General features: G+C 34.7%; 1 protein-coding gene across 15 annotated transcripts in view; it reads right to left on the minus strand.

The window, feature by feature from the left end:
• The window catches only part of ZBBX (zinc finger B-box domain containing), a 112192-nt gene that overhangs the window by 67564 nt on the left and 25148 nt on the right, over positions 1-19480 (minus strand). For 14 of the 15 annotated variants that reach the window (XR_012022028.1, XR_012022027.1, XR_012022033.1 and 11 more), the window contains one exon: positions 16999-17094. Coding sequence is in view for 8 of the 15 variants with exons in the window: in XM_072807963.1 (XP_072664064.1) it covers positions 16999-17094 (96 nt within the window). In the remaining 7 variants the exon portion in view is untranslated. Of the gene's footprint in view, positions 1-373; positions 487-16998; positions 17095-19480 lie in introns of those variants that run through there. The other variant, XM_072807968.1, reaches the window with a different exon arrangement.

Raw genomic sequence — 19480 nt, forward strand, 5'->3', positions numbered from 1 at the left:
TCGCCTCCATGGACACACCAAATCTACAGCTACATATAGATCAATTCCCCCTAAAAAAGATGTAAAAACTAGCTGAACAAAGGCAAAAAGGGCCACATTGAGACAGGTAGGAGAAACAGAGATGTAGTGTTGCCAAAATCCTCACCCTTGGCACATAGACCAACAACCAGGAGGGATCTCACAACTATGGGGTTTTTCCCTAAGGATTGAGGGGCTCATAACCACATCAGGCATCTCAGCCCCTGGGACTTACACCAGAGAGATGTACCCCCAGAATGTCTGGCTTCAAAAACCAATGACACTTGCATCCCTGAGATCCAAAAGATTATGGGAATAGAAAGTTCATTCTTAAAGGGCTTGTATGCAGACTCACCCTAAGACTAGCATAAAAGCAGCAGTTTGAAAAGCACCTAGGCCATTTGTGAAAAACATTCATCAGCTAATCTTCAGGTATCTCTTAAAAATACAGGAGTCTGGTAGGACTTTCTGTGGAGAAGGAAGTAATGGCAGGCATTATTTTTGTGCTCCTTCTACCTTATTAGCACTGGCAGGCTTGCTCTACCCCTCCCCCACCCCCACACTCATGGCCCTGCTGACATCAGCAGGCTTTCCTCTCCTGCACTCTGCCTTGATGAAGCTGGCAAGCTTTCCCTGCTCCCTTACACTCCTGTGGTCTTAGTATACTGAGCCCACCCATAAGCTTTCCCACCTATAGCCGGTGGGCTTGTCCTAATCCCATGCTCCCTATAGCCCCCCCCATTGGTCAGTGAGCTTACCCTGGTGCTAGATTCTCCTATGGCCCCGCTGAAGCCAGTAGGTATGCACAGTCGACACAGGAGATGCCCCTTGAACACCTGGCCCTGGTAACCTGGCTCTGTGCCACAGGGCCTCATAGGACCAAAATAATCAAAGAGGGTCTTGGCAGGCTGTCAACCCTATGGCATGGCACAGAAAACAGAGTGAAACATGGTCTTTTTGTGGGGAAAAAAAAAAAAAAAAAAGCCTATTTACTTGTCCTGGAGCTTTAGCCTGAAGGGTAGGCTTCAGTTTACCACACATATAGAAGCTATGGAGGAGCTCTCAGGGAATGTAGGCTGGGGGATGCTAGCTTTGTGCTCTCCCTTGACCTTGCTACAGCTCACTAATATCTCCCAGAAAGGAGTTTATATGCTCATCTGGATCCTTGATTTTTACAAATGCCATGGAGACAGGTCTGAATTGCCTGGTCTGGAGGCCAGCAGGGATTGCAAATGTGGTTCCAAAGGCCTGTATATATATTTGCATATCTAAAAGCTGCTGCTTGAGGGCATGGGTTCATATAGGCCTGAAACTAGGTGCTGGCTGAGACCCCTCCCTTTGGACTGGGAAGGCTGGAAACAACCTCAACAACTAGGATTGATCAGGAATAAATCAGATTGCTTAAATAATTATAATGGTTCAAAAAAACCAAGAATGAAAGCAAGATTGAACAGTAAGGTTTCTTGTCTTCACAAGGTCACTTAAGAGAGGTAAATGGGAGAGGTAGCTATTTCATCTAAAACATAGATACAAACACAGAGAAAAAAGCAAGTCGAGGAAACAGAGGAATATGTTCCAAACAAAAAGAACAAAATAAAGCCACAGTAAAACACCCAACAGAATATAAACAAGTAATTTACCTGATAAAGAGTTCAGAGTAATAGAAAGATGCTCATCAAATTCAGAAGAAGAATGGATGAATACAGTGGAAACTTCAACAAACAAATAAAGTACCAAACAGAACTTAAGAACTGAAGAATACAATAACTGAACTGAAAAACACAACTGAGGGGTTCAAGAGCAGACTAGATAAAGAAGAAGAATGGATCAGAAATCTGAAAGACAGAGCAGTGGAAATCACCCAAATAGAGAAGCAATGACAATGACTAAAACAAATTAAATATAGCTTAAGGGACATATACAACAACATCAAGCAGAATAATAACATTCTCCTTCTTCTGAAGGACAAGAGAAAGAAAAAAAAAATGCAAAAAACTTTTTTTTTTTTTTTTTTTTTTGCAAAAAACTTATTTGAAGAGAGAATATCTCAAAGTTTCCCTAACCTGAGAAGGAAACATCTATAGATCCAGGAAGCACAGAGTTCCAAAAAAGATAAATCCAAAACATTCTGTACCAGACATACTATAATTAAAATGTCAAAAGTTACAGAGAGAATCTTAAAAGCAGCAAAAGAAAAACAACTTTCTATGTATAAGAGAACCCCCAAAATACTATCAACTAATTTTTTAGCAGAAATTTTTATAGGCCAGAAGATAATGCCATGATATATTCCAAGTACTGGAAGGAAAAAAAAGTTCCATCCAAGAATACTCTAACTGGAAAGGCTCACACTCAGAATTGAAGAGGAAAAATTTTTCAAACAAGCAAAAGCCAAAGTCCATCATACTAAACTGGCCTTACAAGAATTGCTAATGAGACTTCTTTAGGCTGAAAATAAAATACACTAAAGAGTAACAAGAAAACATATGAAAGTAAAAATCTCACTGAAGAAAATATACAATAAATTTAGTAGATTTGCCACTTATAAAGCTAGCATAAAGGTTAAAAGGTAAAAGTAGTAAAATTAACTACAATAATTAGTTAAGAGATTTAGAAAATAAAAAGTTGTAAATTATAGCATCAAAAACAAAATATACTGGGAGGAGAGTAAAAATTTAGTTTTAGAATGTATTCAAACCTAAGTTGCTATCAACTTAAAACAGACTGCCATATATATGTGTGCACATTCATATAGATATATACACACATGCATACACATAGAGACTGTTACACGTGAACTTCATGGTAAGCACAAAGCAAAAACCTACAGGAGACATACAAAAGATAATGAGAAAGGAATCTAAACATAACACTAAAGAAAGTCATCAAAACACAAAGGAAGAGAGTAAGTAAAGAAGAAAAGAACAGAGAAAAACTACAAAAGCAGCCAAAGAACAGCCAAATGTCAGTAACCACATAGTTATCAATAATCTCCAATCAAAAGACAAAGAATGATTGGATGGATTAAAAAAAGATATGCTGCTGGGATGCCTGGGTGACTCAGCAGTTAAGCATCTGCCTTGAGCTCAGGGCCTGATCCTGGAGTCCCAGGATCCAGTCCCACGTCAGGCTCCCTGCATGGAGCCTACCTCTCCCTCTGCCTGTGTCTCTGTCTCTCTCATGAATAAATAAATAAAATCTTAAAAAAAAAAAGAAGCTATGTTGTCTACAAGAGACTCCCTTCAAAACGAACAACATACACAGACTGAAAGTGAAGGGATAGAAAAGATATTCCACACAAATGGAAATTAAAAAAAAAAGCTGGTGTATGTATACTTAGATAAAATAGACTTTAAAACAAAAACTGTAATAAAATACAAAGAAAGGCATTACATAATAATGAAGAGGAAAATCCAACAAGAAAGATAATATTTGTAAATATTTATAAATGCAATATTGGAGCACCTAAATATACAAAGTAGATATTAGCAGACCTAAAGGAAGAAATTGACAGTGATAAAATAATAGGGAATTTTAATGCCCCACTTACACCAGTGGATAGGTCATCCAGATAGAAAATCAATAAGGAAACATTGGCCTTAAATGAAACATTAGACTAGATATATTTAATAGGTATACACATAACACTACATCCCACAGCAACATAATAAACGTTCTTCTTAAGTGCACATGGAATATTCTCCAGGATAGATCACGTTGGGACACAAAAGAAGTCTCAATAAATTTAAGAAGACTAAAATCATAACAAGCATTTTTTTTCCAACCAAGAAGTATAAAACTAGAAATCAGTTATAAGAAAAATAACTGAAAAAATCACAAATATATGGATATTAAAAAGCATGCTATTGAACTGATGGGACAATAATAAAAATCAAAGAGAAACTCAAAAAATACCTTGAGACAAGTACAAATTGAAATAAATATTCCAAAAAACTATGAGATGCAGCAAAAGAAGTTCTAAGAGGGAAGTTCATAGTGATGCAGGGGTACCTCAAGAAAAAACAAAAGATATCAAATAAATAATCTAACTTTTACACCCAAAGGAACTAGAAAGTATATAAAGGAAGCCCAAAATTAGTAGAGTGAAGAAAAAAATAAAGATCAAACAGAAATAAATGAATAGAGAAAAAAAAAAACAGTTGAAAAGATCAATGAAACTAAAAGCTGGTTCTTTGAAAAGATAAACAAAATTAGTAAACCTTTAGCTAGAATCACCAAGAAAAAAAAAGGACACTTAAATAAGTGAAATAAAAAATTAAACAGAAGATACAACTTATCCAACAGATATGCAAAGGATCATAAGAGAATACTATGAATAATTTACACTAGCAAATTGGACAACCTAGAAGAAATGGATAAATTTCTAGAAACATACAGTCTTCCAAGATTAATCATGAAAAAAATAGAAGATCTAAATAGATTACTAGAAAAAGAAGGTTGAATCTGTAATTTAAAAACTCCCAACAAACAAAAGTCTATGACCAGAAGGCTTCATAGATAAACTACCAAACATTCAAAAAAAATTAATACCTATCCTCATTCTTCTAAATTATTGAAAAGGAAGGAATACCCTCAGACTCATTTTATGGGATATTGCCCTGATACCAAAATTACACAAGGACACTACAAAAAAAGAAAATTACAGTCTAATATCCTTGGTTAACATAAATCCAGAATTTCTCAACAAAATATTGCAAACCAAATTAAACAACACATTAAAAGGATCATATAACATGATCAAGTGGGATTTATTCCAGGGATGCAAGAATGGCTCAACATCTGCAAATCAATCAACATGATTCACTGCATTAACAAAATGAAGGATTAAAATCATGATCTTCTTAACAGATGCCAAAAAAAAGTACTTGACAAAATTCAACATCCGTGTATAATAAAAACTATTAACAAAGTGAGTATAGAAAGAAAGTATTTCAACACAATAAAGGTTGTCTATGACAAACCCACAACTAACAAAATAGTCAATGGTGAAAAGCCGAAAGCTTTTCTTCTAAGATTGGGAAAAAGACAAATATGCCCATTCTTACCACTTTTAATGCACATACCACTGGAAATCCTAGCCACAGCATTAGGCAAGAAAAAGAAGCTGAAGGCGACCAAATTGGAAACGAAGAAGTAAAATGGTCACTAGATGCAGATGACATAACACTATATATAGAAAATCCTAAAGATTCCACCAAAAAAACTAATGAATTAGTCAGAACTAATGAATTTAGTAAGATAAAAAATCAATATACATAAAGTAAGATACAAAATCAATATACATAAATCCATTGTGTTTCTATACGCTAATAACAAACTGACAGAGAAATTAAGAAAGGAATCCTTTTTAGAATTGCATGAAAATGAATAGAAAACTTAGGAATAAATTTAATCAAGGAAGTGAAAGAACTGTACACTGAAACCTAGAAAACACTGATGAAAGAAATTGAAGAGGACACAAATACATGGAGATACTCTGTGCTCATGAATTAAAATAATTAATATTGTCAAAATGTCCACGACCCAAAGAAATCTATAGATTCAATGTCATCCTCATCAAAATATCAATGAAAGTTTTTATGGAATTAGAACAAATAATTCTAAAATTCATATAGAACAACAAAAGACCCTGTATATCAAAAACTTGACATTTATCAAAGCAATCTTAAGAACAAAGTTGGATATATCATGCTTTCTAACTTCAAACTATGCTACAAAGCTAAAATACCAAAATGGCATGGTATTGGCATTAAAATAGACCTGTAGATCAGATAAAACAGAAGAGAGAGCCCAGAAATAAACCCACGCATATATGGTCAATAATTTACAACACAGAGTCAAGAATATACAAGGGGTAAGGACAATCTCTTTAATAAATGGTGTTGGAAAAACTGGATAGTCATATGGAAAAGTACGAAACTAGACCATTATCTTACACCATACACAAAAATTAACTCAAAATATATTAAAAACTTGAATGTAATACCTAAAGCCATAAAACTCCTAGAAAAAAATATAGACAGTAAAATCTTTGACATAGTCTTGGTTTTAAATTTTTTATTATGATCCCAAAAGCAATAAGAAATAAGTGGGACAACATCATACTAAAATGCTACTGCACAGCTAAGGAAGCTATCAGCGAAATGGAAAGGCAACCTTCTCAATGGGAGAAAGTATTTGCAAATAATATATCCAATAAGACACATTAATATCCAACAAGGGATAAATATATAAAGAATTCAAACAACTCAATAGCAAAAAAAAAAAAAAATACAAACAAACAAAAACAAAGAATCTGATTAAAACATGGGCAGATGATCCAAGCAGCCATTTTTCCAAAGACCTGCAGATAGCTAAAAGAGCACATGAAAAGATATTCAACATCACTAATTATCAGGAAAAATGCAAATCAAAATCACAATGACATATCCTCTCACATCTGCTACAATGGCTGTTATCAGAAAGACCAGAAACAAGTGTTGGTGAGGGTGTAAAAGAAAGGGAATCCTCACACACTGTTAGTGGAAATGTAAATTGGTACAGCCACTATGCAAAACAGTATTTAGGTTCCTTTAAAAATTACAAAGAGAACTACCATATCTTCTGGCTATTCCACTTCTTGGTATTTATCCAAAGAAAATGAAAACAGTAATTTGTAAAGATACATGCACCCCTATATTCACTGCAGCATTAAAAACAATAGCCAAGATATGGAAACATAAGTGTCTACTGATAGATGAATGGATAAAGATGATGCGGTGTATACACACATAGATGTACATGTGTATGTACGTATATATAATATTATACACACAGTGGAATACAGTCAGTCATAAAGAAGAAGGAAATCTTGCCATTTGTGAAAATATGGATGGGCCTTGAGAGTTTATGCTTTACATGGACAAATACTGTATGATTTCACTTACATCTAGAACCTAAAAAACAAAACAAAGGACAAGCAAAATAAAACTCATAAATACAAAGAACAGATTGGTGGTTAACAGAGGGAAGGGGGTTGGGTAAAATGGATGAAAGTGGTTAAATGCATGGTGACAGAACTTACTGTGGTGATCACTTTGTAGTGTATACAAAAATGGAATTATTTTGTACACCTGAAACTAGTTTGATGTTATATACCATTTTATCTCAATTTCAAAAGAATCAATACAAATGAATGTGGCTTACTATTCAGTAGATAGTAAATATTAAGTAAAACTAATCTGGACTCAGTATTTAATAGTGTCACAAAGTGATGTGAAAATCATGAAATAAAACACATTTAATGCAGGAAAAATATTTTAAGACAAGGCAATAAAGAATATATATAAAAGAAAACATGTCAGAAATTTTTAAATCATTTGGTATTCAGAAAGATAATAAAATAGGATCTTGGTCTAAACAATTGTGACTTTCAAGTTTTATTAGCAACATTAAAAAATTCTATTTAGAGAGCCAGAATAGCAACAAAAAAATAACACAGGAAATTCACACCTGCAATCTTTCTATTTGCAGTTTTGATGCCATATAATTATGCACTATATTAATTATCTTGGCAAGTACTTACTATTGTTTTCAACTAATATTACATGTATAATGCATCCAGATGAGTTAGCTGCTTTTCAGTAATTACTCATATTTGAGCTACATGAGAAAGAAATGATTTTATACACAGTGCTCTGAATAACAGATTTTTAGGCAGAGCAGAAAAACACACTAACAAATAACAATCAATAATTCGTCATATTTTGTTTTTGTATATAGTAATGCTATTATGTAACAACTGAACAATTTTTATCCTATAAAGAACAATGAACCTAAAATACCATAGAACTTGTCAGGTTCCATGAAAACACTTTAAGAACATTACTAGCACCTGCAAATTAAAAACACTTCTCAAATATCCAACAACAATGGGATTGATTAAAGGTTCAGACAATTGGGTTAGAATAATGATCTTTATGGTCCCCTCCAAAATTGGGATTCCATTATTCTCCATTTGGACAATGAGAAAGTCTGTATTTCTCTAAAATTTTACTTCACTGGTTTTTCACATGAGCCTCCTGAAATCTATATTACTATAATAATTTTGAAAATAGCCCTACAAACAAAAGTAAACTTTTAATTAATTCTTTAGATTCATTATCATTCATGTACTTTGTTTTCTAGGTTCTAAATTTAGATGGTGTAGTAACTGTGTTGAATTTCTCCAAATACTCTATCCTAATAAAAACTAATATACGGAGGGCCTGCTATAAGCAGAATACTTTTATATTTATTGTCTTTTTATCTGATCCTCACAACAATCCTGCAAGTTTCTGAGCTTGCATATATGAGTTGTTATCTTAAAGATTTCCTTAGCATAAATGTTACAGAAACACCCTTCCCTTTGAGATTGATTTGAACCATGTCTGCTTTAAACCCTTGCACTGCGTTCACCTTCCCCACTCTGTTGCTCCAACTGTCACTTAATTTTGTAACATACTCCCTAGGCCACCCATGCTCTCCCCACTCCTCCTTGATGGTAATAGAAGCCCCACTCTCCCTTCTCCATTCCCCTTTCAAATGCCATCTTTTTCTTTTCTTTAGTTTTTCTTAACACTAGCATCAAACAAGTCATCACAGACCTGGTCTACCGGTGTTGGCTAATAACTGTCAGTAAAAAAGATCAGGTAAATGTTTAACTGTTTTCAAATTTTTTAAATGATTCAAATGTAAAATAAGCCAGAATAAATTTTGTAAATAAAAATGCATACTTATATACACATGCACACACATACAGACACGCTACATGAAGATTCCTAATTAATCAAAACTATGAAGACTCATATCTAGATCTTCTCAAAACTTTTTGTAGGGGTGCCTACATGGTGCAGTTGGTTAGCCTCTGACTTGGTTTTGGCTCAGGTGTGATCTCAAAGTCATGAGATTGTCATGATCACGTGACAATCATGTCATGTCACAATCGTGAGATTGTCAGATCAATCAGACTCACATAGGGCTCTGTGATAAGCACTAAGTCCCCTTTAGACACTCTTTCCCTGTGCCACTCCTCCCCTGCACATGCTCATTCTCTCTAAAATCGATAAGTAAATTTTTTAAAAAACAAACAAAAAACTTCTTGTCAATACTTATCCAAAGAACAAAACTTAAAAATAGAACTATCTTATGATCCAGCAATTGTACTGCTGGGTATTTATCCACAGAATACAAGGACTTGATACATGTATCAAAGGGATATATGCACCCCTATGTTTATAGCAGCGCTGTTTATAATAGCCAAGAAATGGAAGGAGCCCAAGCGTCCATCAACTGATAGATGGATAAAGAGGTGGTAAATATATTATATAGACAGATAGATCAATCTTGATATATTGATATATTGATATATATAATGGAATATTATATTATTGATATATCTATATATAATATATAGATATTGATATATATCAATATTGATATATATACATATATATATAATGGAATATTACTCAGCCATAAAGAGAATGGAATCTTGCCATTTGCAACAACATGGATGGAGCTTGAGAGTATGATGCTAAGTGAAATAAATCAGTCAGAGAAAGACAAATACCACATGATTTCTCTCATATGTGGCATTTAAGAAATAAACAAACATATGGGGAAAGAAAAGGGAGGAAAGCCAAGAAACAGATTCTTAACTATAGAGAACTGATCATTACCAGAAGGGAGGTGAGTGGGAGGATGGGTTGAATAGCTGATGGGGATTAAGGAGGGCACTTGTGATGCACACTGGGTGTTATATCTAAGTGTTGAATCACTACATTCTACACCTAAACTAATATTATACTGTATATTAACTTATTGGAACTTATATAAAAATTTGAAAAGAAAAAGAACAAAATCTTGCCTTTTACAATGATATGGATGGAGCTAGAAAGTATAATGGTAAGTCAAGTAAGTCAGTCAGAGAAAGACAAATACCGTATGATTTCACTCATTTGCGGAATGTAAAAAAAAACAAACAAGCAAACAGAAAAAATATGAAAGAGAGAAAGAGAGACAAACAGACCCTTAGAACAATCTGAGAGCTATCAGAGGGAAGAGGGATGGGGGATGAGTGAAATAGGTGATGAGGACTAAGGAGTGCACTTGTCGTGATGAGCCCAGAGTGGGGTATGGAACTGCTAAATTGTACACCTGAAACAAATATAACACTGTATGTTAAAAAAAGAAAAAAAGTGAGGCAAAAACAAGTGTTGGCTAGGACACAGAGAAATCAGAACTTTCAAAATCTGTTGACCGGAGTGTCAAATGGAGCAGCCACTTTGGAAAACACTCTGGCAGTTCCTCAAACAATTAACGACAGAGTTACCATATGACTTAGCAATTTCACTACTAGAGATATAGCTAAGAGAAATAAAAACATGTCCATATAAAAACCTGTATATAAATGCTCAAAACAACATTATTCATAATAGCCAAAAGGTGCAAACAACCAAATGTCCATCAAACAATGAATAAAAAATGTGGTATATCAGTATATATACAAAGGAATGTTATTCAGCCCTAAATATAAATGTAGTACTAATACATGCTACAACATGGATGAACCCTGAAAACTTTTTACATTTACTGAAAAAGAAGCCAGTCATAAAAGACTGCATACTATATGACTCAATTTATATTAAATATAAACTAATCTACAGACACAGAAAGTAGATTAATGGTTCCCAGGAGGTTGGGGGAAGGATGGTACTAGGAGATGGGAGTAGTAGCAAAAGGGTATGGGGTTTCTTCTTGAAGTGATGGGAATGTTCTACAATTAAGTGTGCTGAGAGTTACACATTGCCTGTGAACATACAAAAATCCACTGAATCTCATCAGTGAATTCATAGTATGTAAGTTATATCTCAAGAAAGTTGTTTTTAAAATATTCTTGTCAATGATGCCTGCACGAGTGTTCTTCATTTATCTTTCGGGTATCCCACTATTTTGGTTTTTGAAACTGCAATGCCCACCGAGGAATCTGCATGGGTTAACTAAACTTTTGGCCTGTCATCTAACCAGTTTTGGCATCGGTCTACTGAGAAGGATGAGAAGCAGGATAGCAGTTTGCTAACAGGACCATCAGTTGTTCTTGGATGGGAGTCTTGCAGCAGTTCATGCACAAGTACAGCCAGAACAGATGAGGATCACACCTGCTTAGAAGTTCAATTTTCCACCAGAGTCAATTCCCATCTACGTGGCTTCCAGAGCCTCCCAGCAGAACTGACGGTACAAAGCTCACCACGCTCACGATCCTGTGGCTTACTCCACGTATTTATAGTTTTCCCATTCGGATGCAATTTGCCAATCAGGAGTCATGTTTACCATAAGTATGTTTTCTAGGAACATAGTTGACATTACTACCTTTATCTTTTTCCCCAGAAAAATTAAAGTTCAAATTCTCTGACTTAAAAGGCTTTTCCAAGCCCTTCACCAACAGAACACATTAACATACCATAAATTCCTTTAATTATCCAATCTTTGGTCTTTGATATTCAGAGGATAATGAAGCTTTGCTACTTAAAATATAGTTTCAAATTATTTCAGGAGCCTGTTCATATCATTAGGGACTCATTCATGTGCCCCATTCATTCAAAAAGTCAATTTCTGTGAGCCAGGTACAATGTTAAGCACTGAGAATACAGTGATGAACAAAATAGAAATAGTTCCTTTCCTCGCAGGATTTTTGAAATTAATCAGAAGATATAAAAGAGTGAATAGTTGATAAGAATATAATTTTTAAAAAACCCTTTGATAGAGGAAATTCAAAGTGATAATCATAGAGAAAGGCTATAAATGCAAACATGCAGCATAAGGAATTTTGTTAATTACATTATTCATGTTTAAGAAATAGAGAAAAACATGGCATGACTCAGTTGTTACGTATTTTTTAAGTATTTTGTTTTTTCTTAAGTATAATATTAACTAATATTTATAAATAGCAAATTTATATAAGATATTTACATTGCTTAGACTCTAAAATCATGAGACTTTATAATAAATCTTCTTCAACGGAACATTTACTCATCCTTACATATTTATCTTATTGCCGAGACTTTGGAGAATAAAGTGAGCATGCTCACCTCTGCCCCCTTTCTGGGTTTTTTCTCTAAGCACTTCCTGTCAAGAGAAGGATACACTGCAATCTAGATATCCATTAAGAAGTTTTACTGGGTAGGCCCTGCCCTGGCAAAGGGGAATATCTGCCATTTGGGGTAAGGGTAAAAAAAAAAAAAAAAAAAAAAAAGTTCAATTCGAGGAAGAATTGGGAAGCTGATTATGGCAATCAGTAGCTCTAATTGTAGCAATAATAAAATTGATATTTTGATTTCTATGTTTTCACTCTATTTCTCACTTGGTTCAGAATCTGAAAAATGAAGAAAGAGATGTTAAACACTAACCTTTAAAAATTGCAGCGCACTCTAAAATTAGGCCAAAAATTATCTATAATTCCACCCTGAATTAGATATTGTCATGGGTCAGGTTCCCAGGAAACAAATTCTGAGATTTGCCTGCCTGACTTCTAGTGGAAAGTGCTCTGAAAAGAACAAGCGTGACTGGAAAAAAAGAGGCAAATTTGAGCAAAGAGGAAAGCTGAATTTGATGCAGTTGCCAATTCCAAGGGAGAAGCTGTGATGGCCCATCAGTTGTTCTCAACTGAGGCAAGGGTCTCCTGGGAATTGGTACCCTCACATAGACCAGATATTAGACCACAAAATGGGCCACCTTCAAGAATGGAGTGAAAGCTTGGAAGTGGCGCTTCTCTTTGGGCAAGAGTGATTTCCAAGGTGAGACCCAAATATGATCTATCTGCAGGTAACACTCCAGGCAGCTAGGGAAGCATCTCAGCCCTGAAGAGGAGGATCTCAGTGGCATACCACGGCATCTATAATACGTGTATGTACAGCATTTAAAACAGGTCCAGTAAGATCATCCAAGTAACAATGAGATTGTCCAAATGACTGGCTATGACCTAAAACTACTGCGTTACTCTGAAAATTAACAGAATAATGATAATGTGAGCCGAAGAGCTGATATTGGTCATTGTCAAATCGAAGGAAAAAACTACCATGAAGTCAGTAAGCATGAATAGTATTCTGATGATAACTGAAAATCTGCCTGGTGATTATTTTCCTATAAGTATGTTCAAGCAAACATATATCCCTATTTATATCTATATAGACATACCTTTCTTTGGAGATTAAAAAAAAGTAAGGAGGCTGCATATAAATGCTTTATACTAGAAAACATAGAAATTCTACCTCAATTATCTCTTCTCTCATTAATAACCACTCCCCTTCCCAAGATCTCTCCTTGCCAGTTAAGAAAAATCTCCATTCCAATTAAGAAAATACACATACCAGAATCTATTAATGATTTACCTAATCCAAGCTCCCTTTGTGCATGTCATATTTCATGATGGAATACCTTTTGTTTGCTTCCCCCCCCCTTCTATTATCTCTGATTAACCTTGTCTCTTGTGTTTGATCTCATATTGTTAAAAGGAAATAGAAATGCCTGATAGATTAAGACCTTATCTTTCATCAATGTGAGGCTTCCCCACTGGAAAAAAAAAAATAAATCTTTTGTTTCAATCCTTAAAGTGTTGCAAATCATCCTAAATATAGAAATAGGATTTTCATCCTTAGTAATTCCTCTCATGCATTTACACTTTATTTTGCAGGTAATTAACTACTTAAGAGAGATTGGAGAGATATATAAAAAAAAAAAAAAGAAACAAACCTTGTGTTGGAATCACTGCCAAGTATAAATCAATCATAAATCAAAAGAAAAGCCCTTTGAAATTATAATGTCAGTCAACATGGAAATGGTAATAGTTTGCCTTCATCTTTTTCAAGGATTTATCTCTTAAGTAAAACAAGATATGCAGTACAAAATGGTCCCGGTTGACTGTGAACTTTCTAAAGACTCACTGGGCTGTAGGATGGGGACTGAAACAGTTTACAGCAATCAAATTTGGCTGTGCTTTAAAATAACCAGAAATGTCAGCATAGGTTAAAGAATATAAAGTTGAGCAGCCATTAGCCTAGAATGCTTGCTTTTTATATAGTAATGCTTAAAAATCAGATATCAAATGTCTGCTCTACCTTCTCAAATTTAGAGAGTATTCAGCAGTCTACAACAACAACAACAACAACAAAATCTCATGGCTTTGACAGTTGCCAAAATAGTGGAAAGTTAAAAATACTATATGACTGGTTAATGAGGGCTAAACAGAGGGAGATACCATTCGCTGCTGACCAGCAGTCCTCAGGCCAGACAACAACAGTATCAAGAACATTTAGTCATAGGAAAGACCAGGAAGAATGATAGAAACAAGGAAAAAAAAAATGACTGCAAAAAAAAAAAAAAAATTAAAGCACTAAACAGAGACTAGAAATAGGATGAAAATGGCAGATAGCTAATGGGACAATTGATTAAAGTCAAGATGTGATGGCACAGAATGGGTGAGACCATGATAAAGAAAATGGGGGTGCCTGGGTCTGACTCTGGTTTGGGTTTAGGTCATGACCTCACAGTAGTGGAATCAAGACCCCATTCCCCCCACCACCACCCCCCGGGCTCAATGTGGAACTGGCTTCAGATTCTCTCCCCCCTCTTCATCCTGCTCATGTGCTGTCTTGTGTGCACACACGCTCTCTCTCTAATAAATAAATAAAATCTTTAAAATAAAAGAAGAAGAAAAATGAAACCAGAAGAGCAAATCTCTTAGGAGAAAGGTGTAGTCCCACCTACTACATCAGCTAGTCTAGGCATCTTACTGTTGTAACAGCTACTGGTCAAAATAATGAGAAGGAGTCACCAAAATACAGTGAGACTGTATTCATTGTATTCTTTAGTAAGATGGGAGGGAGTATGTTATACATTTTGTAAGTTTCCTTTAAAAAAATACCTTTTTTAATTAAAATTTTTGTTCAATGAATAAATGGTCAAATTTACCTGAGTTATTTGGGAAAAAAATCTTCAAAGTACTTCACTATGCAGCACTCTGGATAAGTGAAATGATGTTATATAAAAGGAGTAATAATCCATGTTCAGCTCCCAATAGGGGCAAGCTCCCCATACGTTTTTCTAAAGTTAGCCTCCTAATTTGATTTCCCCACTAGGCAATGAATTTCCCAGGACTGTCCTCAAAATAGCATCAAGTAGTGACTTTTGCCTTCACAGACTGGAGGGCAACACAGTGGAATAACATGAATATGGAAAATACACAGTTCTCTATCGGTATCTAACTTTAAAATCTATACATAAAGGAACCCCTGTGCTTAAGGAGATCTCTCAAGGATTCACTGTCACTTGTCATGCTCTTTGATTCATACACCTATCATAAAATTCACTTCTGTTAACCTCTAGAGATGAATATGTCTTCCACAACTTGAGATTCACTAGGAACTTAAATATCATTTTACTATTTCTGGCTTACCACCTTTCCTCCCCTGCAATCAACACTAGAAAATGTGATGCTATGATACGAAGTATATATTCAGTGTATGATACGAAGTATATATTCAGTTAGTATTAATTCTCTCTTCCTCATCAATTCTACCCTTAGAATTATGTAAAAATCCCATCTACAAAGATGACATTCTTCTTTTCAAGATGCAGAAGACACTGAGTTTAATGACATTAATATGGAATAGAAATTGCTCAGTTTAGAAAGCAGACACTATGTTGTGTTGTTTTTAGAAAGCATGATTTGACCCATACCATATCTTTCTCTGGATTAACAATAAGCCATATCACAGCAAAGTTTGCGTTTTGAAATTGATTGATTGTGTGTGTTTGTGTGTGTGTGTGTGTGTGTGTGTGTGTGATGTATATGAGAGAGAGAGAGAGAGATACGAAGGAGAGGAAAAGATATGGGGAGAGAGGAGAAAAACAGACATCAATAAATCTTAAGTGGCTATTCTAAACATTGAGCAGCCACTCAAAAATAACTGACTTTGGTAAATATCGATAGGAGCAAGGTCTATTTTATGTTTTGTGGTTATTATGACTTGGATCATCAGCCTCCTTGAGATGTACCAATATTTATGTTGAGGTAACAGGTACAAATTGAATCTTTCTAAATACAGATCTGATTGGTCTCCTTTCTTTTGCCTACAAGATATTAGAATCTTTAACCCTTTACACAAGATCCTTGGTTCTCACTTTTACCCTCAGGTCCTTAAGAGCAGAATCCTAGTGTCATTCATCTGTGTAAGGTACTGGCTAGCACAGACCTTGCTCTCTAAAAGATATTCGATAAATATTTGTTGAATAAATTATTATACAATGAATGAAATCTTTGAGAAATCAGTGCACTGTTAAATGTAACTTGGTATAATATGTCATATCTATATTTAGCCATATTTATTAAGTATTAGAATTTTTAAAGCATCTGACAGAGTTTGAGTTTAAGCATTTCATAAAACAATGACTATATGAGGAAAAATAGAAGCTTTCTACTATGTAGGAGGAAAAGTAGAAACCTGAGAGATAAGCTTATTTAAATGATAATGGGTGAGGACAAATAAAAGACTAATTAAAAAAAAAACATGAAAAGAAAACATTGGAGATTCCTATTTAAAAACTATACAGAAATAATACTTAAAACAAACCATGCGTTCATTTGAAACCACAATAGATAAAAATACTGTCTAATTTTTAAATGTCAAGTTCACCGATAAAGTGCACGATCTAAAAACTCTAATCAAGCGAATGTCTCAGGAACTATATTAAAACACAGTTTAAATAGCAGATTAGCACTCAGTAAAATAATTTTAAGATATATGTAAAGACTGTACATAATAGAACTTTAGAAATTAATATAAATCATCCTAAACTCTAGATAATTAAACATGTTTTAAAATGTCTTTGTGTTGAAACATTTTATAAATACACTTACAAGTAAAGCATTTTAAAAAGTCATACCTGCAAAAGAGTTGTTCTATGGAGCTTCAGTGCCCCCTTCTGGTGAATTTTAGCAAAGCAACCTGAACAATAATCTTCTCCACATTCAAGGCATACCTTAAAAGACATTAAAATATCATACAATCTTATAATATGACTTTGCAAAAACATTTGCATAAAGTAGTCATCTTTATTTCTACAATTACATGCCCAGATTCATCAGAATTGGTAGCCCAAGGAAACTGGAGCCATTTGACCCGATTACGATGTAACTGAGAAAAACCAGCTTGTAAACTCTAATTACTTTCATATCAAAATAAATAGTTGCAAGTGGATTTTAAATATATGTGTTAGGTGCATATATGTTGCTACAATTCCAAATAGATCATAAAAAATTGCAACCTCAGACCAAACTTTTTGACCTGATAAACTAAGCAGCATCATCTCTGAAGTCAAGACTACTTCATGTTTATGAGTTCTTTAATCTTTCTCTATTGATTTACATGGCACAATGCATATAGTGTTTGTCTCCAAAAATCCCCACACACTTCTCTCAATGGCACTAATTCACTGGTGATTTTCAAGATATGGTTTGAAAAGTATTCTTAGAAGATTCCTCAAAGGAAAGAAAGTATAAGAAAAAGAACTGGATGGAACCACATCAACATGTCAGCAATTTTTATGACTCACGAAATAATTATGGACAAGTCTGTATTTATCTTTCAAATTCTGTGTGGTGTAAAAATGTAAATTTTTAAAGATTTTATTTATTTATTCATGAGAGACCCACAGAGAGAGGCAGAGTAAGAAGCAGACTCCATGCAGGAAGCCCGGTGTGGGCCTCCATCCCAGCACCCCGGCATCGTGACCTGAGCCAAAGGTAGATGCTGAACCGCTGAGCCACCCAGACATTGCATAGTTTTTTAAATTTATGGATAAATTGATGCGATATAACTGTACCTACGATGGCACTGAGCAAGACTGAAAGTAAAGAGGAAAAAAATAGAATTTTTACTGCAAGTGAAATTACTATGTCCAGTTGTAGAGCCACTTCAACACCTTTTACAACATGAGAAAAACCAGTCCAAAAGGCTAAGACCTCTAATTTTCTTGATTTTGGCCTAGGTTAATAAGGCCAGCAGCACAAATAAGAAAACGTGAGGGTCTGGAGAGATAACGTTAGAAAGTCTATGTCACAGAGCCCACATTCCCTTTGATCCTTTTTCATTTCCTCTCCCTCCACTTAGCATGCCCACCACCCTTCTTCCCCACCTTCCTCTCTCCTCCTATCAAGAAATCCTAAGGAGAAAGCAGCTGGGGCAGACTGGGGAGAGGCTGAGTGAACTGTGCAATACACAGTGATGCCTCCCAAACTGGACTGTGCTTATGAATCACCTGGGATTTTGTAACAGCAAAGACTGATTCGGGACATCTGGAATGGAACCTGAGATCCTGCATTCTAACAAGCTCCCAGGGAACATCCACGCAGCTGCTGGTATGCAGACCACACAGCAAGTAACAGGCACTGGAATATATAGGATGTAGAAAGGTAGACTAAACTCTTATTAAAAACCCAATGGGAGTCCATTAATTTTTAAAAATTGTATTACAAGTCTCCATGTGATGACAGATACCTATTATAATGTGGCCAGGTTTATTAAATATAAAATTTTTAGGACAATGCTAACAACCACCACCAAAGGTAAAAAGAGTAAGACAGTTTATGTAACTAATGAAACTAAAAAGGAAGGTTAGGATCACATAATAATAACAATATCCATAATACTTACCAAACACTTACTCACTGTGCTAAGGGCTTCATATATTTTATCACTGAAGCTCACAACAACCCTATAAGATTAACATGATCATTGTATCTCCATTGTGAAGAGGAGGTAACAAAGGAACATAATGATTGGGAGTGTGCCCAGTCACACAGCTAATGGAGCCAGGATTTTAATCCCACAGTCTGGCTCAAAGCTCAAGCTCTTGCCCATGGCCCAAATTACTAAAAATCACATTGAACATTAATTGCAGCACTAATCATTTATTGACAAACCTTGATAAAATTTGCAATAAAACAAAATCCAGTTGGTCAAATGACTGCATGGTAGGTATCTATCAAAATCCAAATGTACTTTTTTTCAAATGTGATGAGCTTGAATTTCAGATTTTTATTCAAGAAAAATAAACACTATCCCTAATATGGGAACTAGTCCTACCCTTTCAACTCATGTTTCAAGAACAACAGTCTCTTACAGAAATGATGGTTAAAACACTATCTAGATTCCTTAATATATAGGTGCAAAATCAAATATAAAGCTATAATTTCACATGCATGAATGGCGGTACTATTGCATTAATGAATATTTCAAAATGTATTCTCTGTAATTTTTAGTTAACCTATCTGCTAATGTTTTAATAAGTTTCTCATAAATAGTTGGCACTGTCTTTATGATGTAATACGGAAGATTGAAAATCAGTTTGAACATAGAATTCTAAG

This window comes from Canis lupus, chromosome 31 (assembly GCF_048164855.1).
Source record: "Canis lupus baileyi chromosome 31, mCanLup2.hap1, whole genome shotgun sequence".
NCBI lineage: Eukaryota > Metazoa > Chordata > Mammalia > Carnivora > Canidae > Canis > Canis lupus.